General features: G+C 42.7%; 2 protein-coding genes across 2 annotated transcripts in view; one reads left to right on the top strand and one right to left on the bottom strand.

Moving 5' to 3' along the window:
• The window catches only part of ECD (ecdysoneless homolog (Drosophila)), a gene marked incomplete at its 5' end in the record, with an annotated part of 11,788 nt that extends 1,881 nt beyond the window's left edge, over positions 1 to 9,907 (top strand). The window contains 10 exons of the mRNA XM_010293955.1: positions 1 to 130; positions 800 to 992; positions 1,915 to 2,043; positions 3,111 to 3,236; positions 4,193 to 4,278; positions 5,084 to 5,190; positions 6,082 to 6,259; positions 8,651 to 8,718; positions 8,843 to 9,063; positions 9,677 to 9,907. The exon at positions 1 to 130 is cut by the window's left edge and continues 76 nt beyond it. Coding sequence (XP_010292257.1) covers positions 1 to 130; positions 800 to 992; positions 1,915 to 2,043; positions 3,111 to 3,236; positions 4,193 to 4,278; positions 5,084 to 5,190; positions 6,082 to 6,259; positions 8,651 to 8,718; positions 8,843 to 9,063; positions 9,677 to 9,907 — 1,469 coding nt within the window. The remainder of the gene's footprint in view (positions 131 to 799; positions 993 to 1,914; positions 2,044 to 3,110; positions 3,237 to 4,192; positions 4,279 to 5,083; positions 5,191 to 6,081; positions 6,260 to 8,650; positions 8,719 to 8,842; positions 9,064 to 9,676) is intronic.
• An 8,233-nt stretch (positions 9,908 to 18,140) lies between these two features.
• NUDT13 (nudix (nucleoside diphosphate linked moiety X)-type motif 13) lies at positions 18,141 to 23,828 on the bottom strand. The gene is made up of 8 exons (XM_010293943.1): positions 23,746 to 23,828; positions 22,431 to 22,570; positions 21,674 to 21,781; positions 21,049 to 21,155; positions 20,026 to 20,151; positions 19,723 to 19,834; positions 18,912 to 19,066; positions 18,141 to 18,335 (listed from the first exon to the last, which is right to left on the bottom strand). The coding sequence occupies exons 1-8, from the start codon at positions 23,826 to 23,828 to the stop codon at positions 18,141 to 18,143; spliced, it is 1,026 nt and encodes a 341-aa protein (XP_010292245.1).
• Positions 23,829 to 24,903: the final 1,075 nt, after the last annotated feature.

Below are 24,903 nucleotides of genomic sequence, written 5' to 3'. Positions count from 1 at the left end.
AGGAGGAGGAATGTGACCTATCTGCTGCCAGTCCAACAATCTCGCAGGCGTTAACGCTGTTATCCACCCGTTCGGAGGAGTTCCTGGCTGCAGAACCCATTAGAACAGCAGTGTATAAACGCATCAGTGGGTATGTGGGTGTATTATTTTGGTCTTCTGCAACAGTAAATTCTGATTCTGGGCTGTCTGTGGTACTTTCTTTCTTTTGTGTTTGGTCATTTTCCTGTTAAATGTAATCAGGTTGCTTCCTTCTCAGAAGCCACCAGCTTGAGGTTTTTCTGTGGCATTCTTCTAAAGAGGGGGACCAATGTCCTGTAAGCTGTAGTGTTACCTGGGGGCTCTGGAAGTGGTTCACTGCTATGATGCCACACCCGAGAATGACAAGTTATTCTTCCTTCACATCCTTCTTGTACTGAAGAATCTGAAAGTTCTGTGAGTCTTTAGGAGCCCTTTGCGGGGGGCAGAAGGAGGATTGCGAACTAAAACATAGAACCAGCACGATTTTGAGAGCGTAAGCTTGTCACTGGTGTGTTCAGCACTGTAACTTTTTTTTTTTTTTCTGCAAGGATTTGACAGCGCAAGCCAGGTGACATTTACACTTCATGCGGTGAAGGGTAATGTGTAGCTGGACATTCCAGGTGTTACATTAGCTGGGTTTTAACTTTAGCTTAGAATAATCTCCTTGCACTTGGTCCATAATATAGATTGATATTAAAGTGCAAATGGCAATAATAATTAAAAAGGAGTGGTTTGGGCTTGCAATACACTTAATACGCTATGCTGCTATTGTCTGATACAGGTATCCTGAGAAAATTCAGGCCTCGTTTCACCGGGCCCACTGCTACCTTCCGGCAGGCATCGTGGCAGTGCTGAGGCAGCGCCCGTCGTTGGTGGCTGCGGCGGTCCAGGCCTTTTACCTGCGAGATCCTGTAGACTTACGAGCATGTCGCTCTTTTCAAACTTTCCCTCCAGATGAGCGTGTGATGACTGTAGTAAGTGATCCTTCTGATGCAATTTGTCACTTAATTAAGTTCTGTAACTGATGGAGGTTCTGTGGTCAAGTGAGATACATACATATATATATTTAGATGTATGTATATTTTTATATGTATGGATTTCATTTATAAAATACCATGCTTTCTGATTTTTTTCTTTTGACACTAGACATGAATTTCCAGTTCATTATGTTAATAGCTTTTCTGCCTTCAGATTGATAACGGCTAGACTTTCAAATGGCTGATTATGAGATAAGTCTTTCTGAAATCAGAGATTACTGCTAATAGTTCCTCTGCTGAAATGCTTGCTAGGTAAATTGATCCAGTTCTGTGATCAGAGCAGTTTGACAGCACTGCCAGCTGACATAAGGAGTTGCTCCTAACTACCCCTAGCTGTTCATTCCAAGGCTTTTCACCATCTCGGCTGTGCTTGCGCAGCTCTACAAAAGCTATTTTATGGAGTGGTTTATGAGCATTGTCCAAACAGTATTCTATCTGATATGTTTGCGTTACAGAGTTATACCCCTAGACTCCTGAAAATAAGCCTGGGAGTCAAATTTTAGACTTCTAGGCTGTTTTTGAAGCCTCAGCTTTGGTTTCATTAGTTGAGAAGAGCCCTTACATTTTTCAAATTATACCTTGTTGGCATGAATACTGAGGATTTTTTTTTAATGTCTTTAAACTGAATGAAGTTCATGTTTATTTACAGAGGTCAACTTGGAATATACTTTGTAAGATCTGAAAAGCAATATATTGTAGGCAGATGTGTCTAAGATGTGTTTTGAATACAAACTCAGGTATTGTCTGTAGTATGGGTGCTTTAAAACAAAATTTAGAGGGCACTGGTGGGAAGTTGATGTCTGTACACAACACAGTCACGCTGTAATGAGTGGTTTTTCTTTTGCTCTGGCTTTTTCAGGTTACTTTCACAAAGTGTTTATATGCACAACTGGTGCAGCAGAAGTTTGTTCCAGACAGACGCAGTGGATACACACTGCCCCTCCCCTCTCACCCTCAATACAAAGCCTATGAACTGGGCATGAAACTGGTAATTATTTTTTTATGCATTTTGTACTTAGTCTGTTTAGTTTGCTTGTTTATAGATGTCTGAGAAGTGACACTTTGCTTGTAAGTTGTCTGCTTGTACAGAAAAATGTGAGCAAATTTGCAGTTATCATTATTCTGGAAGTACAGTATCATGGGAGTTTTCTTTTACAGAATAGAGCACTCTTGTATTTCCACCCCTAGAAACTCTCCAAACCAGGATTTACATTTTTGTATGACCATAGCTGAACTGATATTAAACCCAGTTAATTTTCCCTTAAGCAAGATGGAAAATAGCTTCCATCTCAGGACAGATGAGATTTATTTTAGCCTCTGGCTGAAGCAGCACATCCTGTCAAGTTCTAAGTTGCGGTTTATGGCCTTTGTGTATGGAGATGTTTCTGTGGACTAAATTTGTATTTCAGTTTAGAGCTTTACGTAAGCTGCATCAAAACCTCACATGCCATGCCTCAGGTACCAGAGTGCATGGCCCTGTCCTGCACATTCCATTTGGCACAAGGCCTGTAGAGCTCGTTACAGTGCATCTTTGCTGCACAGAGCAATCTAGACCTTAAACTGCCTACAGGTCACAGTTACCTTCATAGTAGGTGACATCTGAGTTGTGTGCCCTGGGACCTTGCTGCAAGTAGAAATGTAGAATCCAAGTTTTCTCTTCTGAAATTTCCTTTACAGAAACTTGTGCCTCAGTGCAGCCTGTTTGCATCCACAAAATGTGTAGGCCAGGCAAGTTTGCAGTTCAGCATAGATTCCTAGGTACAGGTAAAGTCTTCATGCTTATGTGCGGTGTAGCTTGTGCACTATAGATCTGTCTTCTAGGTTGCTTTGCAGTGACTTGCCCATGTAGACAAACTTTGCAAAGTCAAAATGATCCATTATTGCTGTAGAAAGACAGGTTCCAACTTCCAAAGCAAGATACTGCTACTTGACATCTAATTGGGTTTGGCACCTGCTTCTCAAATGGCAGCATCAGGAGCTCAGTGAAGGTGAGGTCTTCATGCAGTCATTTAAAGGCGCACTTGAGAACCTCTTGTTGTTGCATCTCTTACACAGGCTCATGGCTTTGAAATTTTGTGCTCCAAGTGCAGTAAAGTATCTCCTGATTCCAAGAGAAATGTGCTAAGTGGTCCCCTGTGGGAGAGATTCCTCAGGAGCCTGAAGGAAAAAAATTATTTCAAGGTGAAGTAGTGTGTGTGCGTGTGTTTTAAACATTGAAGGAAAAACTTGTTTTAGCTTTTGAACTCTTATGAGTAGTTACAGCAGGGCAAGGAATCTAATGCTTCTGTCTGTGGAAAATGAATGAATGAGTATCTTTAAAGGAGATATGTGCAGTTTGTTCTCCTTTGAAATCACTCGGTTTATGTTGGAAATTAAAAAGGAAAAAGTAGGATTTGGGGATGAATTCATTCATCTAAAGAAAGGGGAAATATGCTTGAATAAAGGAAACCACAATATGGTTGTGTGTCAGTATAACAGTTTTCACTGTTTTCCATTTCATTTACATGCCTCTAGAATTAAATATTTTGAGAGATCTGTCCTTAGCACCCATGGACCCATTTGGGCCCATGTAAGTGTATTTTTTCTTGTGTGTTTTTTCTGGGTTTGTTTTTTTTTGTTTTGTATTCTGTTTTTTTAAAGATGCCTTTGAATACTTATTTGAAGTTTATAAATTGGACATAAATTGAGTATGTACTTGAAGGTTTTAAAATTGGACAACTCTATCAAAATGCGTAGGTTAATACAGGAAAAGGGGAATGTTCTTACAGTACTGCAATGCCACTTTTGCAGGTGATTCTCAAACACCAAGAGATTTATTCACAATTCCTGTACAGTTGTAATCTGGGCATGGTAAATTCACCCTATTGTGGGAGTCATAGTATTGTCTTTGATTGGTTTTAGTGTACACCATATGATACTGCAGCATAAGTCTTTAATTCATACCTGACTGACTGTGAAAGCACCTTATGCCCATTCCCTGTATTTTGTTCCAAGTATATACTGCAAGTCAGTATTACTTGCTTTGATTTTTCTCAGCTCTAAATTTCTGTGTGACAAATATTGTTATGCAGCCTGACTGTGAAAAGGAGGGGGAGGGAGAATTATTTAGGTTCGTATTTGTGACTTGCATTAAATAGGGAGAAATGGAAGGATCTGCTAAGTACTTGGAACTGTTGCATATGGCTGAAGACTACTTCGAGCAATCAGTTACCGAGCCAGAAAGGTAAGAGCTAGTTGAAATTCATGAATAATCATACACAGGACCTATAAGTACTTTAACTAAGCTTTTTTAACACTTGTTACCAAAACCGTGAACCTTTTTCTCCATTGTACACTTAACATAGGTGCTGTAGCTAGGACATATGGCTATGAATTACTCTAGAGCACTCTCTACGCGTAGAAGTTATTGCCTGAGTAACTATTTATCTTGGTTTTGTAAAATGCTAAGCTATTCCAAGTGGGTTAAGAGGTGACGGAAAAGCATTATTTTGTTGGTTGGCTATAGAAAATGTTTACAAGTTTCATTGAAAAGCAATTCCAGTGAATAATAAATACAGAGTAATCTGTCTCCTTTACTCAAAACAGGCATCTGGCTGTAGATTTCTTCAAAAGATCAAATCCAAAAAAGAAATCATTACAAAAATATCTGAGGCTCATTACAGAAATATCTGCCAACTCATAATATCTTGACTATTAGTTGCTTGAAGTTGCAGTCTGTGCTGTTTGCGATCTGGCATTTCTAATGTTTACCAAGACAAAAATAAATATAAAGAACAAAGGAAACATGATAAATGGGCTTTGGAGCCATTGACAAAGAATTACAGTAATTGACTGTGTCTTGTTTTGGCTAATACTATCTGTGTAGTATTCTGGTACTTCCCCAAAATTCACTTACCTTTTTGATGTATCTGCACAGAAGGAATAACGAGGAACTTGAGTGAAAACCTGCATGTAGAGTGTGTGATGCCATTGGCATTGTAATACTAGTAAAAATCCATTTCAGTAACTTGAATTTTTTTTTCTTCTAGCTCTGTTGAAGTGAGCCCAGGTGATGAAATCTTGACGTTGCTACAGACAACAACCATTGATTTGAAGGAATTTGAAAAAGAAGCAGCTTGTCTTCCTCCAGAGGATGGTGAGTAGGATGGGGGGGGTGGACTCTTACTTGTATCTCAAGTGATTATTTGTGGGGGGAGGGGGTGAATGTTCACAGCACTATGTCAGTCTCTGGTGCAAGCTACTTAGTTTGTCTCCTATCCTGTGACTGCTAGAGGTGTCATTCATCGGCTGTCGTTTAAGATTGAGGCAACCGGTTCATTTGCATAAGCCACAAAGTTTGGGGCTGTGAATGGGCAAGATCTGCAATCCAGTTTCTGGTTTGCTACTGCTAGATGGGGAACACCATGCACACTTACACCGGATCAAGTACTTTGTGTCAACTGTCTACCAGACAGAAAGTATTTAAACATTTCATAATAATAAACCAATTTCTGTCCTGACAAAACAAAGTTTATTACTATCTGGTCTACCCTGATGCCAATGTAAGACCAGCGTAACCTTTATATAATAGAGTCTTTTAACTCATTTGACAGAAATGTAGTTGTTGCCAGTGTGGAGTACAGGTCACATCTGTATTTCTGAATGAAGCAGTAGCTCACAAATCCAACATTCAATGTTAATTATCACAGTCGAAGGTGGGATTGCTCTCCCTTTATAGCATAAGCCTTTTCTTCCTTCATTTAGTGGCAGAAGGATCATCTGTGAGTAGAACAATATCTGCTAGTTTGAATCTGCATGTGAAGCAGAGTTTTAAAGTAGTAAAAAAAAAAGTCAGAAAAACGAAATATGAACTCTTTTTTTCTCAGCCTCTCACTGCCTTATACCCTGTGTTATCCGGTATCAGCATGAAAACTTAGTAGTACAGAAGTAAGCTGCAAAATGCTAGCAGTACTCTCAGCGGTCTGGATTGGGATTTGTAGGGTGACAGACTTGTGCAGAATAACAAGGATGTCCTATATTCTTTCAGATGACAGTTGGCTGGACATTACACCAGATGACCTAGATCAGATGCTGAAGGAGGCAAGAAATGAGCCTCTTCCTTCCTCAAATGAGGAAGAGCAGAAATATGACTTGGAAGCAGTTGCTGAAAGTATGAAGGCTTTTGTATCCAAAGTCTCAACGCATGAAGGAGCAGAAATGCCATGGTAAGTTTGGTGTCTGGTGCAGAATGTGTTTGCATTCTGCAGCGGCCCTTTGGTTGATTCTGTAATGCAGAGAATCAAAGTTTGGAAGTGTTCTACTCAGCAGAGGCCTGAAAAAAAAACCATATTAGTAGTTAGTATGTAGTTGCTTTTAAACCAGCTTAGTGACCACTCTGGCACTGGAGCAGGTAAAAATGCTGGAAGTTGCGCTATCTTCCAGCACGTAGTTTTTCCAAGCACTTAGTTTGGTTTTGTGGGGGTTTTAATTTTTTTTTTTTTTAACCCTTTTAAGTTGAAAGCTTACTGTTGTTAATTACCATAGTTCTTAGCACTGATATTAAAATGTACATCTCAAGTTTATTTGTGCTGAAATTTTTCTACCATGAAGGACTAACTATTCAGACTTCTGAGATCACAGAATCGTTAAGGTTGGAAAAGACCTTTAAGGTCATCAAGTCCAACCATCAGCCCAGCACCACCATGCCCACTAAACCATGTCCCGAAGTGCTGTGTCTACACCTTTTTTTTTTTTTTTTAACACCTCCAGTGGTGGTGACTCCCTCCTCCTTGGGCAGCCTGTGCCAATGCTTGACCACTCTCTCTGTAAAGAAATTTTTCCTAATCTCCAATCTAAACCTCCCCTGGTGCAACTTGAGGCCATTTCCTCTCGTCCTGTCGCTGGTTACTTGGGAGAAGAGACCAATACCCACCTAACCACAGTCCCCTTTCAGGTAGTTGTAGAGAGCGATGAGGGCTCCCTACAGCCTCCTCTTCTCCAGACTAAACACTCCCAGTTCCCTCAGCCGCTCCTCACAGAGCTCGTTGTTCTCCAGACCCCTCACCAGCTTCAGCTTCATTGCCCTTCTCTGGACATGCTCCAGCACCTCAACGTCCTTCTTGTAGTGAGGGGCCCAACACTGAACACAGGATTCGAGGTGCGGCCTCACCAGTGCCGAGTACAGGGGCACGATCCCTGCCCTACTCCTGCTGGCCACACCATTGGTGATACAGGCCAGGACGCTGTTGGCCGCCTTGGCTACCTGGGGGCGCTGCCGGCTCACCCTCCACCCGCCGTCGACCAGCCCCCCCAGGTCCCTTTCTGCCAGGCAGCTCTCCAGCCGCTCCTCTCCAAGCCTGTAGCGTTGCATGGGGTTGTTGTGACCCAAGTGCAGGACCCAGCACTGAGCTTTGTTGAACCTCATAGAGTTGACCTCTGCCCGTCGATCCAGCCTGTCCAGATCCCTCTGCTGAGCCTTCTGCCCTCCAGCAGATCAACACTCCCACCCAACTTGGTGTCATCTGCAAAGTTACTGGGGGAGCATTTGATCCCCTCATCCAGATCATCAATATTAAGACAGGCCACAAAACTGAGCCCTGGGGAACATGGCTTGTGACTGGCCGCCAACGGAATGAATTTAACTCCATTCACCAGATGCTTCTGGTGAGGCTGTGCAGAAATAAAAATGAAACTTTAGTTGAGGGAATCTGTCTCTCTGAATTAAGACTGTTGATTTTTGTGGTACAGCTGTATTTAGATTTCCTGTAGATTAGTATTTTGAATATACTGCTGAAACACACTGTACAGGAGAGAAGAATCACTGTGGAACCCTCTCATTGTTCCCGAGAGTGGAAGAAAAGTGCTAACTGGAGGTACTTAACTATGTAGACAACAGCAGAATGCCACTAGATTAATTGCTGGAGTTAAGAAAGTGTGTGTATGAATGTTGTGCAGACAGGCCTTTAATTTTAAAAAACAAGGAGCTGGGTAGTAGCATGTTGTCCAGGTTCTTTTTAATAGCTTTAGTATTGAGAAAATAATGCTGTGTAAGCTGTATCGAGTGTATAGGGGTCTACTCAATTTATGCTCTTAACTGTTTGATCCTTTTTAACTAGTGTCAGTGTCTGAGCTATAATGTAGGGTTTTTTAGCTATTTAAAAGAAAAAAAAAAAAAAAAGGAAAAAAAAAAAAGATAAACCACTGAGCTTTACGAGAGACCAGAATAAAACCTTCAGTTTTCTTTCTAGGCAGGAGACATCAGAGATTCTCAGCTTTTTAAATCTTTGTCTGAGGTACAACGTGACCACTTTGTTCCTGAAGGATTGAGGCATGCTTGTTTTGGTTGCCTTCAGTACAATTTTGCCTTCAAGTACATGACAAACAATTAAAGTTGTTGGTTTTCTTTTCTCCTTCATGTCAGGAGTTCTTCCACGTGCTGTCATTTGTAATTCATACAGGCCTCAGACTTTTAAGTGCTTCCAAGACCATCAGTTCAAATGTCCCAACTTTATTTAATCTAGGCTTGAGAGAAATCAGTATGCCGTATGGTTTATGCCTGTGTCAGGTTTATGCAAGCATAAAAGCTTTATTTATTTAAAAATATTTGTATATTTCAGGTCATCTGATGAATCCCATGTTACCTTTGACGTAGATTCTTTTACAAAAGCGTTGGACAGAATTTTAGGTGAGATTGCTTATTTCTTTCGTCAGAACTTCTCATGGTTATTTGGCTTCCCTGGGTTTTCTGATCACCCATGGGCACTGCACTAATTTGTTTGCTGTCTGTACTGGTCCAAAATAATACACAGGGGCAGACTCGGAAGAGCTGGATTCTGATGATCTGGATGAAGAGGAGGAGTTTGACTTCTCAGATGAGGATGATGAAGACTTAGGTGCTGAAAATCAAAGGCAAGACCAGAAGGTATCGCCTAATGAGCTCATAGGCAGTCTCAAGTCATACATGAATGAGATGGACCGTGAACTGGCATGTACCAATGTTGGTAAAAGTTTCACCACCCAAAAGAAAGGGGTGAGTATGCCTTGAGCTCTAGTTTGTAACATAATAGTTTTGAGAGCTTTAGTAGGAAAGAGGGAATATGCTAAAGTTGTTCATTCTGAGTAATGTGATCCAAAACTTCTGTCTTCTGATCATGTGCTATCTAATTGCTAAAAAAAAAAAAGTAATCCCACATGCAAGCAAAATGTGCTGCAGTTGCACCATGGTATGGTTGGGGGGGGGAAGAGTTAAAAAAAAAAAAAAAAAAGGCGCTAAGCTTTAGCTTGCGCATCGTTTCCAAGACTTTATTGCATTTCCCTGTTTTACCCTGTTTTAGTAGTAAGGCAGGCAGCTGAAGCTTGACTTCTTGAGTTCCTGTAGTAGATTACTCCCATAGGAAACTGAGCCAGGCCTCAATAACCCTCTCTGTCCTTCTCTTGGAACTTAATCTGTATAATGGAAAGTGATGATTTTTAACTGGCATGAGCATTTGGTGACTAAATTCCTGTCTGTCAAGACAGTGTGGAACGTACTGAACTTTGTTGGCTGCAGAACTGTTTCCTCATTCCTTTTCTCTTGTGGTTTGTCTTTTTTTTAAAACCAGTGTATAAAATTTGGTAAAACTTTCTTTTTATACTTACTATAGGCAAGTTCTGTTAATGCAACTACGTCTCAGAGTGGTGGCCCTGAATCTGGAGCTGAAGATACTGAGTTGACACCAGTTGATGTGGATATGAACCTAGTAGCTAACCTGCTTGAATCCTATAGTGCTCAGTCTGGACTGGCAGGACCCACCTCTAACATTTTACAGAGCATGGGAGTGTATTTACCTGAAAATGCAGATCATATTGGCTCTAATAAAGGAGCAACAGAATAAAAGACTCTCTTAATTCAGAAGACGTGACTGATTGAGAAATGAAGTACAGAAAGACTAGCAGTATTGGGAAGAAGAGACAAAAGGTTTGAATTTAAAGCATTTTATGCATTAGTTATGTGTGACTTTAAAGATGCAAAGTGAATTTACCTGCAAAAGCCATCTGATTGGATTCTGTCGTGGATAAAAATAGGTTTTTTCCAGTGGTAACGTGTTTTCAAAAAACTGAAAAGTGATGTTGTGACTTGAATGAAACTTATTATAAAACCTGTCTTCAGTTTTTCAAATCAGCGCTCCAATTTGCCATATTTCTAAAATGTCCTTTTACCCATAACTAGGTGGTTTCAATATCTGGAAAGCAGTTCACGTTCTGGAAATGCTCCTGCCTTCACGGGGAGGTGGAGGAACACCATGTTACACGAACAGTGTTTTGTTGTGGATTTGGGAATGCTGGTTAAATGTTCAGCAGACACTTAATCACTTTTCCAAAAGTACAATGCTTCGTTGTAAGAACCTCTGATAATTACTGTAAGCAGCTGTTTTTTTATTAACCAGGACGATTTGAAGAGTAATTGGATTGAGTATGTAAATTTTGGCTATAAGTATTTTTTTGAATTTATTTAAATAAAAGCAGAAATACAAGTTGATTACTGGAGATGTTTGGGTTTGTTTTTTTTTCTTTGAAGGTATTCATAACTTCCTCAGTGCAGTATCGGAAGTTCTTGGAGTTAAAGCACTTTCATAATTGGGCATTCTTTGAATTCCGTTATTGCTGAATGTTGGTATCGTGCCAGCACGTTGGGAGCTGTATATGAGGCCAGCCTGAACAGTTTAATTTTGTTTTTCAGTGAAAATGTAGCTAGAAGGCATTCGGCATGTTGCTTTCACATGGAATGAAAAATCTATTCTAGATATGAAGACTCAGTTTTAACAGGAAAATTTTGAAATAAAATATGTAGAAATTCTTGATTTCTGGCTCTGTTTCTATGAGTCGAGTCTTTATTTTTTCTTCCACACCACAATTAATCAGGTGTCTTAACTGGTAGGAGAGAAGCTCATTGACCTGAGTTTTTGTTTCCTGTGGTTTGTTTTTTTTTTAATATTCAGAAAAATAATATTCAGTGATACAAAAGCCTGATTGATCCTGAAGTAATTCCTAATTGCTTTTCAAGGGCTGAATTATTATTCTTAAATTGTTGTTGTTGTTATTTTTGATAATTATTGATATTATTATTAGTCTTAAGGTTTGGAGCCCATTTAGTTGAAGTCTTTGTTTTAATTTGTTTGCATGTTAAGTGTTGGCATTATTTTAACTCACAAAGGACTTGGACTTCCATATAGGACTTGGACACTTGTGGGATGATGAGTTGCAGTATTTGACTGCCATGCCAACGGAGTCTGACCAATGCATAGAAAATTCTTTGAAAGTCACACAGTGGCATAGTTTCATTGAAATTTGTGAGACCTTGGCAACGTACAACAAATACTTGCTTGCTACCTCCCCTACTGATCTATGCTCATGGGTTGTTTTTTTCTTCCATATTTTTGTTTGGTTTTGCAAACGATAAATATCCTGTAAAATGCTTCAGTACCATATCATAAAGAAGGAGATTCTGTACGTGAATGCATGGAAGGAATGTGGATGAAGGGTATGATGGCTATGCTACTTCCATATTTGTCCTCCGTCGGTGCTGTATAAGTTGCTTTGTCAACAGTTTAGGGAGAGTACTGGTGAGTTGGAGGGGGATTAGAGACGGACAACAAGAATTAGGAAGTATAAAGATGTCGCTCAAGTTCAAGGATTTTGAACTGCAGAGAGGTGAGGTGGATTGGGATTGAAGTAGACAAGTCTACACTGGAAAAACTGGGGTAACCGGAGTTCTTGAATCTAGCAGACAAGGATGGCCAGCAGTTAGTGGTGGAAAACAGATGTCCTTGAACCTTTAAAAGTGTTTATGTTTTAACAGGGAAGGTAATTAACACTGAAGCTACATAAAATTCTCCACTGATGAGTAGTTAGATCAAGTTTAGCTACTTCAAAAAAAAATTTAGTTTCAAGAACATGATCACATTTAAACTCTCTGGTGGCCTGTACTATACAAAAGGTCAAGATAGATCAAAGGACTCTTCTAATGTAGTATGTGAAGAAAACTTCTAAGCTAATGTTCAGAACAAAGCTGCTCTTTTGGCAGCACTTCAGCTGGTCTTGGTTCCTCGATAATCTTTTCCATCAATTGGACTGTTATTTCTGTGAGGCTGTACTTATTCCAACTATTTACATTTGTTTAGCAGCTTCACAGCGAAGATCTTCAAGACTCTGGAACTGCTCACTAGAGAAATTGCCGTTGAAGAATTAAGGATTTCCATGCTACCTCTTCGACTGCTTTGAAGTGACATATGAGGGGTTTCTGCTTTTAATTTTGAAAGAGTATTTTTAGTGAAGGAAGTCTGATGGAATTAATTAGAGAAGACAAGTGCAGTGTGGTTCCCTTTCAGCAGGTTGCTTATCAAAGTTTCCATTATATTCTAAATTAGTTTAACTAGAACTGCAGTCCAGCACAATTTACTCACTTTGCTCGCTTGAGCATCTGCCTTTTGTACAGCCTTGTTTATCCTAGAACTTCTGACCCTTCCCAGAAATGTAGTTTTCTTGTTTGTGGCTTGACCCCTGTAGCTCTAGTTTCGAGTGACATAGTTGTTAACTGATACGTTTCACGCAAGAAAACAAATAATGGGTCTTTCATCTTTCATGTATGAGGTTGAAACTAATCCCAGGGGACAGCAGAGACCTTTTACTTGTTAAAAAACACCTGGGCAGTTTCGCTGTTGCCACTCTTTCAACTGACCAGCTTTATGGAATAGTGAGGAGCCTAAGAAAGAGGGTCTTTATTTTCTCTGTATTAATGGAGGGTGTGCAGTTCATCTCAGAAGTCAGCAGCCCACAGGCTGGCAATGTTTTCAGCATGAGTCTAACTCCTGTCTGGTCAGTGGGGAGGAAGTATGGGTCAGGAGCAGTGGTATTTACCTACAGCTGGCTGTGTTCAGGTGCAGTTTGGTGTCAGTGATGCTACCTGCTATTTGAAGTCCCTGTGCTTACATCAATCTTCTGCAAAGAAGCTGTTCTCAGCATCCTTGCTGTGTAAGTGGATGTCAGCCCCCTCCTGTTGCCATGAAAGATCACCTCCCTGCATGACACTTGCCTCCTGCCTTGCCTTTCTTACACTGCAGGATGGGGCTAAGTTCTCTCCAGGGCATGTCTTAGTTGCAGTGGTTGGAAATGCATTTTTTTTTATGAATGTTGGCGCAGTTCCTGCTGTAGCTACTTATCTAACTCCTATGAGAAACTGGATTTTGTTTTTAATAGCAGCAGAAGTCAGGGCAGGCCCTCTGTGCCACCTCGGGATCCCTTGGGATGCTGTGGATCCCTGTGGAGGCTGCAGCAACAGCTGCCCTCCCTCTTGCCATCTACGTCTTTGGAATGCAACACAAGAGCATCTGTTCTGGCAGGTCTAAGAAGGCTATTTCTTTCTTTTTCCAACTTTGTTTGTTCCTCTAAGAAAATATCACCATGGAGGGCAGTGGGGTTCTCAGCTTAAACAGCAGAATACAGAGCTACTGAAAAAGGTGAATTGCTCAAAAATATGAAAAGTCAGGAGTGTGAAGCCTAAAACATCACCTTAGTTGATGTACATCAAGTGTGCTCCTCAGCCACCAGCTGAGGAACCTATGGCCACCTCGTGAGGCTGGAGAAGGTCTCCTGTTACAGATTCCAGGTGCCAGTAGTGGATGATTAATTCAACAGCAAAACTGTGCTCTCAGGGCAAATAACTGAGATTGAGTTCTTCCAGTAACATACAGTAACAAGATAAACTGAATCATGACCGGAACAGCAAACACAACTTGTCCTGTGTCAGGATAGAAACAGCAGGCAGATGTAGGAACACCTGCTGGCTATGCTTCCAGGCAAGGAAACTGTCTCGTGGAGTGCAATGTCATGGAAAAGGGTGTCATGAACAACTTGCAGGTAGCTAAGAAGCGAAGTAATTAACGGAGGCAGAAGAATATCGCATTGTGTGTTACTCTGTGTGAAGTGTGGACTGCTGTTTGGAATAGAGCCCGCACTTAAGCGGGTCAACACACCCAGATGGATATTCACAATTTTGCAAGCACACAAGGATGTGAATTGAAGAGCAAAGCTGATGTGAAGATAAAGGTCAGTTTATTTAAAAAAAAAAAAAAAAAAGGGTGACTTGACCACTGTTGCAGGTAGGAGGCAGAAAATAAGATATTTCTGGTAAAGACTTTATCGTTTGATGGGAAAAAGAAGTAATGATATCCAATGGCTGCAGTGATGTTAATCTAAATTAGTTCAGACCAGACTCTTTTTTAATTGGTGAGGGTTATTAACCTTACCTGGAGTTACAAGGCCATACAGTCAGAGTGTGGGAGTATAATCTTGGCATTCTCCATGCTGCATCCTGACAGCAGCCATATTTAGCTATCCTGTTTCCTCAGATCATTACTGTGTACCCCTTGTGACTAGGCGTATTTTCTTCCACTAATAAAAACTTTCCAGGTTTTTGTGGTTCAGACATCGCAGTTGCTGAATTTTGTGCAGGTATTTTTTCTGCCATTAAAACCACCTTACTGTGTATCATTCTTTTTTTCCCCAATCACTTCAAATCCTACTGAAAAATCTCTTCCTTGCCTTGCCTCCTAACTTCTGCTATTTCTCTCTGTGGCTTTTGTTTAGATGTGAAGTTTTGTGGAGAACGCTATAAAAAAAGATGCTACGTACAGTTGAGCACAAGGACCGGTGGAGAAGGACGTATCAGCATTTTCTGTTCCTGTGCCAATACTGCCCTCCCTGTGAGGGAGCTGGCGAGGCTTTGTGTTTCTGCCTCGGTGATCTTTCTCACGTTTGTGACGGCTGATGCCAACTTCAGATTCTCCAGGTAATGATGATTCTGGACATCACTGAGCGAGTGTACCTGCTTGTCTACAAAATACCACTGATGGCTCTGAAAGAAAATGCAAGTCAAGTAATTTCCAGATTGGCAACCTGGCCTCTCTTTTTTTTTTTTTAACAGCAGTAGTTTTGGGGGTGCTCAGTCATTCCCAGGTGTATGCATTGTTGCATGAATGACATCTGGCAATATTTTTTCCCCTTACACAGCTGCTTGCCATCTGTTGCTAAGTTGAAAAGAAGTTTTAAATGGGAGCTGAAGGTTAGGGCTGCTGAATTCATTTCAGCAGTGCTTCAGACTGAAGCACAGGTATTGTATTTGTGTAATTACAAGTCGTTCTGACAACCTGTCTCTTGCAGAGCTGAACTGCTCATGGTTACTTGAAAAATTATTACCTGAAAAATGACTTTAAGGTGGTTATGCTGTCAGGGTGTTCCATTAAGTGCTCATGTCTTCTCAGGCTACACGTCAGATTCAGCATGTGTCTCAGAGCATGTTTTAAGGTTGAAGTAATTTCTTAACGCAAGAGCTTCCTTCTGGAGCAGTAATGCTGAAGTCAGATTTGCTGCCCTTCACAATGGATCAGTACCCCTTTTGGGTAGGAAAATGTGACCTTTACATGCAGCAGCAGAGCAGCCCAAAGTGACGGCAGAGCACGTGAAACGAATATTCTCAGTCCACACCGTTTCCAGGTAAGATTTTTCTAAGCTCCCTCAGTCAGAGATAGACAAGTTGTGTCATGTGCTTTGGTTACTTTAATCCTCTGCTGGCACCTGTTGGAGATAAACAACTTTTATGCCCTGCTGCTTTTGGTGGGTAGGCAGAATGCTGCTCGGAACCTGCCTGCATGGCTGTCCAAAAAGCTATTTCAAATTAATTAACAAATTAATGTTACTATTTTATAGCTGCCCGTGTATCCTGCTGACTGGTAATACTTGTAAACAACTGGGTTGTAATGTCACAGGCTGACTGCTTTTCAGTGGTAGGTCTTGGTGTAAGTCCCAAGCCCTTGCAGTCCCTAAAAACAGTGGAGTCTCAGTGATTTATACAAGCCAAGTGTCCCCAAAGAGAATTCATTCAACAGATGTGTTTTTGAGACAAACGTGTTGCTACGTCCCTTTTGCCTGCTTGATATCTCTTACATGGAAAAACCCTGCTGTGTTTTCTTGGAGTAGCATCTGTCAGGAATTGCCCATTTCTTTTTCCAGATCACCTGCTTTTAGGGGGCATGTTCTGTCTTGACTGCAGTAAGTATTACTCAGGCTTTAGCCAGATTTCTGGGGCAAATGCAAGTGAGAACAATGTGTCTCTCCTTTTGTTTTTCTGTCCTGTTCATAGCTGTGTATTGCCTATAATAATTCCTGCATTTTTTTAACCTCTGGGATAGAGGCCACCATTATGGCTTCATACCTAAGTCAAAAGGGTATGAATGAAGGACTTTTTAAAAACAGTTTAAAATTTGAGGACCTTTAAAAGATGTGATGGGAATATTAGTTTGGAGATGTTCTTGCTCTACAAAAAGAAGTATTGGAGTAGATTGAAAAGACTTTTTTCCTAATTGATAATAAAAAGGAACATGCCGACATTTAAAGCTGTTTTAAAAGGTTAGTCACAGAAGTCAACAAATGAAGCAAAGCTATTTTCTTTCCTCTTAAATTTCTCCTTGTAGAAGATGAAAATGGCAGGTTCCAGAGATGAGAGAGGAAGAAAGAAATGCTGGGGAGTTAAAATGGTGTGATGGGAGAGAAAACGGGAGCAACTACCATGAAGAGAGGCAGCGAGACACGTTTCAAAGGAAACCGGATGCAGGAGTGTTGCGGTTAAGTTCAGTGGTGTGTGAGCTCCTGTGGTGTGTCTGGCTGGGCTGGACCGGGAGGAAGCAATGCCCGTGGCTGTACCAGAGTACATTCTTACCAGGATGACTGACGGGTCAAGTTTGCAAACATGAAAGACATGCTCTGACATGTGGGTTTTATTGACTGAGAGTTAGTGAGGGTTGGAAAGGTGTCTGCACATGCTACCATGGCCTGAAAGAATCCCCTCCCAACCACCTAAAGTAAAATTAACCTGAGGAAAAAAAGCATGTCTCAACCGTGTGAGAAAGCTTCCTTTTATACTTATTGCTCAGGTGTCATGAATCCAGCTTTTTACCATTGCCCAAAAGGTCTTTCACCTGCAATTGATACTCATGGTGGCAGTGAAGGATACCTTCCTGTTGCCCCTTCACGTACTGATGGCTTTGCAGTCTTTTGCATTTGAACTCTGATCACGTCGGCAGCAAGGACTGTCAGCCTGAATCGGCAGCAGATCAAACATCCTTCCATCTCTCTCTCTTACTGAGCTTTCCTTGTCGCTTTCCCTCCAGAGGAGCGATGCCGCTTCATTGGTAAAACGTGACCAGCTCTCCAGGCAAGCCGCAGACTTTGGCACAGGGTGAGAGGCATTTTGCCTTTCAGGATTTTTCTGTGTTGGAAGTGCAGTCCTTTCTTGCAGCAGGTCCTCTCATCTTTGCATTATCTGGGTTCTTCTAATATGCTTGTATGTAGGTTTTGCTCTTCTGCTCTCTACCACCAGATAGCTCTGTTCTCTCTTCCTTGGGATGGGAGTAACACTGTCTTACTGGTGGGGAAAATGGTGCCTCTAGAGATAATTTTAGTTGCTCAGATATATCAACAAAGTAGGAGCCCATTTAACATTTGCAAAAAAAAAAAAAAAAAAAGATGTTTTATATGAAACTGGAAGGTTGACTAGGAAGGGAAACAGAAAAAGGGGAGAGCATACAGGCAGTGGTTTTTCTTCTGTTTTTTTGATAGTTCTTCCAGATCCATATAAATGTGAACACTGAAAGATGCCGCTGTCCTTTTTTTTTTTTTTTTTTTTTTGTCTTTTGGAAAAAGTGTGTGTTTGATATTCATCCAAGATGGATAAAATGGAGGAAAATGGGACGTACGTGCCAGGGGCTTACTGTTCCGTTGCTTGCTGGGCAACAGCAGCAGCTGGTCACAATAAGTTTAATGCTTTGGAACGAAGAATTTTATTGTACATTTACTGCAAGTCTTGGGATCTCAAAGGTGATCCACTGCACATGGAACTGTCTGAGGAAGATCAGTTTAGAAAGGGCTTCGTAGATCTGTGTATCTGAGTGCAAGACTGTATCTGATATGCAAGACTGGTGCTATCCTCACTGTAACACAGACTTTGCCCTCAGTAACTTTGAAAGCTTTTGTGTCGAGCTTTCCGGTAGAATTGCAGACTCGATGAAGTCATGCCTAAGCCGGCTGGGAAGTCTGCTGCTTAACCCACTCACAAATCAGCTGGTGAGCAATGGCCTGTTTGGGGGGCAACCAGGGTAAAAAACTACCGTCGTCTTGCTTTGAAGATCTGGGCTCTCTCTTGAGACCCTCCACGATTTCCTCCAGGCCAAACCAACGGGCTTCCTCTAGTTCCAGGCTGTTCATACTGATCTGGAAAGAATTCAGAGAGTACCAATTCCTTAAACCAGATCTAAATGCGGGCAGCGGTACCTTGCTTGTTCTCGCACCCACAAAGATCCTACGCTAGAATGCTCAGAGTGCTTTATCCACACTTGAATTAAGCGCTGATGCCAATACAGGAAAGGACGTTACTATCCACCAGTGCTTTGAGGTCTTGGTTTCCTTAGGGAAGCCCCAAATCAGGTAGCGCTATTCCATCGCGGCATTGGCCTGCGAAGTACCAGTGGCTGAGCACCGTAATTAACATGGCAGAATCTGCATGTTCTATGGCAAAGATGATATTAGTACTAGAGAGTACCTCCTCTGCAAAGTTCAGAGGAAAAAATATAGGGGTGTTGGGCTCTGAGCTTCTATATATACAGTGACTTGTGCAAAATCTGGCACGTTGCAAGAAGATAGTTTGTTCTTCACTTGTAGAGAAAGCCGATGGCAAAGCTGCATTTAGAGAGGATCTGATGCTCTCCAAACTGAAGCCTGTGGACCGAAAGAGATTTTTCTACGTAAGGCGTGCTGTGAAATGCTGCAGGGGAACCCGAGTCTGCTCACCTCAGCCTGCTGTGCTCTCACCAACGCGTGACAAGCTATCATTAAGCAGCTGCTGGGAAAGGGCCAGTGCTGAGAAGCTGAGTACCGGAGTGACTCCACCTCCAGGCCCACCTCTTCTGCCACCTCTCGCCGGGCTGTCTCCTCCACGTTTTCACCTGGAAACAACCAAAGTTAGGTGAGGACGGCCTGGCCTCAGGACAGCAGACCGTGGCAAAGAAAATAAAGCCACACTCGTTTCTGCGGTGTTCCAGCCCTGACCGCACGTGCGCACGCAGGAGTTCCGACTGTGCCGACCTCGAAACACTTTGCCAGCAGGATGCTCAATTAAATTCATCAACAAGGCTTACCTCCCTTAAACAGAGGCATCAAAGGCATTTTTGGCTTTGCCTATATACAGCTGGTGGACAGAACAATGCTGCCTCTCTTCATTGTTTCCCTTTTTAAGCCATTTTGCCTCCTGTAACGAGAGGTCTGTAGGTGTTTGTTGTTTTCTGAGCCAGACTGCACTAGACAGAAAATGGACTAAAAAAGTACCCGGGGTTTTACCCTGGGGAGTTTTATACTTGTATGTACCATCAGGGACTAGAGCAACTGATACACACCCATCATTCTCATTCTCCTCAGATACATGCAGCTATTTTGAGTTCTGTCCGAACGGCGACATCGATCTATTTAGATCCAATATGTTTTTCCCCGATACCACCTATGTTTCCATCCTCCTCTGTGAACGGGCGTTTGCTTGATGTCCCACCGTTCTGCCCCCACGCCCTGCGTGTCCCAGGCCCCCACGCTGGATCGGAGACCGCCTTACCCACGTCGCAGAAGCCTGACAGAGCGGTGTACATCCCCGGGGGAAAGGAGGGCTGTCGTACGAGGAGGCACCGGCTGCCGTCGGACACCAGGGTGATAACCACTGGAAACATCTAGCAAATGCATCAAAAAGCAAAGCAAGGAGTTCAGACCAAACCAGTAAGTGCAAATTTTCCTAGCTGGGGTGGGGGGTCACGGGATGAACGCTATAGAAAAAGTACCCAGCTACATGCAGAGTGCCTTTGACAGGTTCCCCTCCCGGCACCATCGGCTCGTTGCTTACCTTTGCTGTTCCGGTGCTCACCTGTGGATAGTAAGTTATTCCGCTGGCATGGCAGACACGCTTGCTGCCAGCTACGTTCTTCTGAGTGGGCTGCCCAGTTTTGCTACAGTATTGGTGGGAATCGTGCCACCGGAGAAGGGACTGGGCCTGCGAACACCGAGAGAGACACACAAATCTTATTTACGCCCGGGGCAAAGAGAGGATTCAGAGCAGTCTCCCTGAATGATACTCTGCTGCCTTCTCCGCAGCATGCAGCCATGTGGATAAACTCTGATTCTGTTTGGAAGCCTCAGAAAGGTAAATTAAGTATGGGCGCTGCTTTGAGAAATGGTGGATTCTGCAACTGATGTTTCACGCTTCTTGCTTTAGCCTCCAAATTTGAGCATGTTTGGGGGAGGTGAGGAAGATTTGTTTTTTATTGGGATATAATGGGAGTAGTAATGGGAAGTGAACTATTCTAAGGACTCTCCAGCCCTGAACACCTTCTTGAAAAATAGCCCAAGCACCGCAAACATTATAGAGCAGGAAAAGAAACATGAGCTATTCTATTTATGGGTCAGGACAGATGATTTTCACACACAAGTCTTTTCTTAGGACTTCCAAACATATGACATCTGCAGAGTAACAGCTTAAAAGTGACTAGTTTTAAAAGAGTAAGTTCGTTCACGAAATTCAGTTTGCCTAGGAGATTACAGAAAACTAGAGCCTGATAGTTGTTAAACTGAGGGCAAACTGGGATTGCTGCGACTACTGGTAAGATCAATATGTTTCACACTGGACATACCCCAGGTTGATGCTAAATGGCTAATTACTGCAGTCATGTTTAAGCCACTTGTCTGTTTCTCTTTCCGTTGCAGCTTGCTTTTGGGATCGCAAATTTGGGAAAACTGCTGTAATTTATAGCGTGTTTGTCCCTAGGTCTCTGTTAAGTGTACAGTAGGAATTTCCACAATATGTATTAAATCATAAAACAATATGGGAGACAAGGAGAAGGGTTGATGGTAGAAATCGCAGCTTCTTAAAGTAAAAAATCCTGTACAATACCGAAGCCAGCAGAGGAGAATCTTTCTCATCCACTACGAAGAGAGCCTTTCGTATGTCAGTAAATGATCCCTTGAGTTCAGGCTCAATGACCGATTTAGCCAAGGCTCCTGTTTGAAAAAAACAACAACAAAAAATCTTTGATCTCATAAATTGCAGTTATTATCCCAACTTTACGCCCTTCATTGTTCCGGTATACAATTTCTGGAAGTTCCCATGGAAGTGACATCACATCAGTGGTAACATTCCCAAATGCTAAGTGACCTGCCAACATCCCACCTTTACTAACACGTGCACAGGAACAGAAAGTGCAGTTCTGGGGCTCTGACCCGCCACGCTCACGACAGCTCCTACAGAGACCCAACCGAGACCTCTTTGGCAGTAAATGTTCACCCAGCAAGGACTAGGGATGCTGCCTGGGCAGCATCTTCATCTCAGTGCATCAAACATGATGTAATTATAGTGTGTTTGTCCCTAGGTCACTGTTAAGTGTACAGTAGGAACTTCCACAATGTATATTAAATCATAAAACAATACGGCAGACAAGGAGAAGGGTTGATGGTAGAAATCGCAACTTCGTAAAGTAAAAACATGATGCTGACGCAGATGGAAGAGGAGTCATCCCAACCTAAATCCAGGGCAAAGTGTGGTACGTGCTCGTCCGAACAACCGATCAGCACCGACTTCTCTGTCCACTGTTCAGCCTCTTTGAATTTCTCCAGGATCCTCTTCATCTCTAAACAGTGGGGGAAAGGGGAAGAAAAGGCTGTGATGAAAACAAACTCATACAACCATGATGCTCTCTCTGGATCTTCAAGGCACACACAATTTTGGCTCAAGGCAGGGTGCTCCTGTGAGAGAAGGGACCAGACAAGTGGTCCCACCCAGATGGAGACCAAAAATCTAGCTTTCCTCCTAGCTGTTGGAAGTTCTGACCATGTCAAGCTAAAGATGCAAATGCTGTAATGCTTGGGGAGCAGCTGTCCTTTCCGTTTCTGTCCTGTACCAGCCAATACCTTTCTCTCAAAGAAAACTTTTCCTGCGTTATGCCGAATAACCTCTGTCAGTTAGGCCTTGCTTGTTTTCCTGCCAGCCCTTTCTCTTCAAAAGGCATGGTCCCAAATGTTTAAAACTGATCATCTCAAAGCGGATCGGGTATATGTTGATACCATCTGTGTGTGAAGAGCGTGAGCTTGTGTCTGCATTCCAAGGTTTTGACTCTACATAGTCCTCGGGTGTTAACAAATAGCGTGCTGCATATACCAGGATGTTCCTGCACAGCTTGATAGATTTTTCAAACCGCATGTAAGCAGTGGCTTATTGCCATGACTCTAACATTTCACCTCTGTGATCCAGGAGGTGTTTCTTTCTGGACACCTGCTTACCTGCTGCACTGAGCTGTGGTACCAAATATTTCTTCCCAACTTTCTGCAGGAAGGGAGAGAAATTGTGAAAGAGGTAGAAAGTTCCTGAAGTCTGGGCTTGTCTACAAAGGCTATCATCTTCCTTTAGCTCATTTAAGTATCTGCAGTGAGAGAAGAATTGGGAAGATTAATTGAAGATCATGTTGAGATTACTTGTGTTATGCTTATTTGGACACACTTATTTTGCACAGAGCAGGGGGGCTGTATGGGCAGTACAGATTTTGTGTATTCCACGTGCTTCTGGAGTTTTCGACAGCTGAGTCTACTCTTTGGTGGGCTGTAGCCTCTAGTGAAGGTGCTGTGTGGCAGAAAATATCGCAATTCTTACTAGCACACAGGTAACCTCGAGTCTTGGACATAGGAGAAGATCAGTCTCTTAAACCAGGAGGTCTGCTTTATAAACCTGATCGTTTGTGTGCAGGAAACCTTGATCTTCCCTCTCATCCCCCCAGTCTGGATGGCCTCAAGTCCTCGTTGGCAAGGCTGCTGAGCACGTCAGATGTTGAATACACTTCCCGTCAGGCTACAGGCATTACTGCTGGGTGTGTTCTACCTGTCATACTGACATAGAATCATAGAATGGTTTGGGTTGGAAGGGACCTTGGAAGGCCATCTAGTCCAACCCCCCTGCCGTGAGCAGGGGCATCTTCAACTCGATCAGGTTGCTCAGAGCCCCATCCAACCTGACCTGGGATGTTCCCAGGGATGGGGCATCGACCACCTCTCTGGGTGACCTGGGCCAGGGTTTCACCACCCTCAGTGTGAAAAATTTCTTCCTTCTATCTAGTCTAAATCTCCACTCTTTTAGTTCAAATCTATTACCCCTTGTTCTGTCACAACAGGCCCTGCTAAAAAGGCTGTCCCCATGAGGGGTAAAGACCAAGCTGGCCAGGGCCTGAGCTGGGAAAAGCAATTGTCGGGAGAAGGCTGTCAGGATGTGTTTCTTTCAGACTGTTTGAAGTAGTATTTTAAAAAGTGAGTAGCATCACTTCAAGTCCGCCTTGTATTTTAAGAGATCTTTAGCTAGGACAGCAAGCATAGGCATTCATCAACAAAGCTTCAGCCTGAGAGAACCAGTTCTTATCAGTGGTGAAGGGAGGGGAGAGATGCTGACTGTTACCATTTACAGAGCTCACACAGCATTCCTGTATTATTGCTGAACTGTTAAAAGATTAACCCCCGGCTTCGATTTAAGGAAGGGCTGCTTGTTACAGTGGACACAAGAGTGCCAAACTCTGGTCTTCTCACTGTGCACAAGAATCAGATGACAACTTACCTCATTTTTCTGACGTAGGTAGAGTGTAACCTGCAGAAGAGAGAGGAAGCTCTTCTATACACTGCTTGATAAATCGCAGCCATAACCAACACCTGCAGGTAGCTGTCTCTGCCTAAAAAGAGAAGCATAGAATATAACACAGCAGCCCTACAAAGTTAAGTTTGATTTAATAGATGCAGTGAACCCACCGCTACCAGACATCTCCCTCTCGCAGAGCCTGCAGAATGCTGGCATCTGCTTTCTAAAATTACCACCTTGGTCTTAGTCTCTAGTCACACATCAAACCCAGTTTCAGGCAACTTCTAAGACTAAAGATTTGTTTCCTCTGTTTGTTTCCATCTATGGGTATGCACAGGTCTTACAGAAATTTCTAGGGTCATTATTATAATATTAAATGTTCCTGTCCTAAACTTCTGTATCCCTGGGGAGAAGAGCAGTGAGGGTGGCTGCTCTCTTTGTTTGTTTCCTACACAGTTGTAATGGCCTCGATCCAACTGAACATCCTATTGTAGATCTGTGGGAAAGGCGCTGATGCCAGAAGAGAACGAAACACAAAATATCGGCTGCGGAAGAGAATTCCCCCGAGTTAGACGAGAGACAGCAGTTGCAGCTGAATTGGATCGTCTCCAGCTATGAATGTTTTTTTGTGCCAAAGGATCCTACCACATTTTCAGCTCAGTCAGTCACAGACTCCACTTTGAACTCGGCTTCAGAATGTCAGAAAACAGCCTAAAACGCTACCCTCTCTAGCATTCATCCGAAACAAAAATGAACGATGATTCATAATCCTTCGTTATTATATTATTTTGAATATTTCACTCCTCAACCGTAGAACTGGAAGCCCCTTAAGGAGGAAGTTACGTTTGCTTCGATGGACAGACATGTAAGCAATGCCAAAGAAGAGCCTGCCAGTCCTTCCTTTCGGTAAAGGTCAGGGATGGCTCCAGTGCCTGAGCATAGGCTCTTGTCCGTTCGTGGCGGCAGTTTCTGTAGCCAGCGGCGTGGAGGATTTTGCCGTGTGGCTTCTGACATCTCTGCCCCAGATCCCTCTTTCCCGCTCTCTCAGCTGAGGCCGGTCTTCACCGGGACGATCCCCGGGGAGACGGGGGAGCCAAGCCTCCTGCGGCGAGCGCGCCGGCGTCCCCGCTCGGGGCTCCG

This window comes from Phaethon lepturus, unplaced genomic scaffold (assembly GCF_000687285.1).
Source record: "Phaethon lepturus isolate BGI_N335 unplaced genomic scaffold, ASM68728v1 scaffold36410, whole genome shotgun sequence".
NCBI classification, from domain to species: domain Eukaryota; kingdom Metazoa; phylum Chordata; class Aves; order Phaethontiformes; family Phaethontidae; genus Phaethon; species Phaethon lepturus.
Note: the sequence above shows the minus strand (reverse complement) of the source record. Positions and strands in the feature narration are given on the sequence as shown.

Bases quoted from the DNA above. Each gene is read 5' to 3' on its own strand.
- NUDT13 (XM_010293943.1), bottom strand. From the start codon at position 23,828: ATGGCTGCGATTTATCAAGCAGTGTATAGAAGAGCTTCCTCTCTCTTC. The intron at 21,156-21,673 runs GTTGGGATGACT...TTTTTCAAACAG, and splicing joins ACACTTTGCCCTGGATTTAG to GAGCCTTGGCTAAATCGGTC. The intron at 20,152-21,048 runs GTATTGTACAGG...CGGTGTTCGCAG, and splicing joins ATTCTCCTCTGCTGGCTTCG to GCCCAGTCCCTTCTCCGGTG.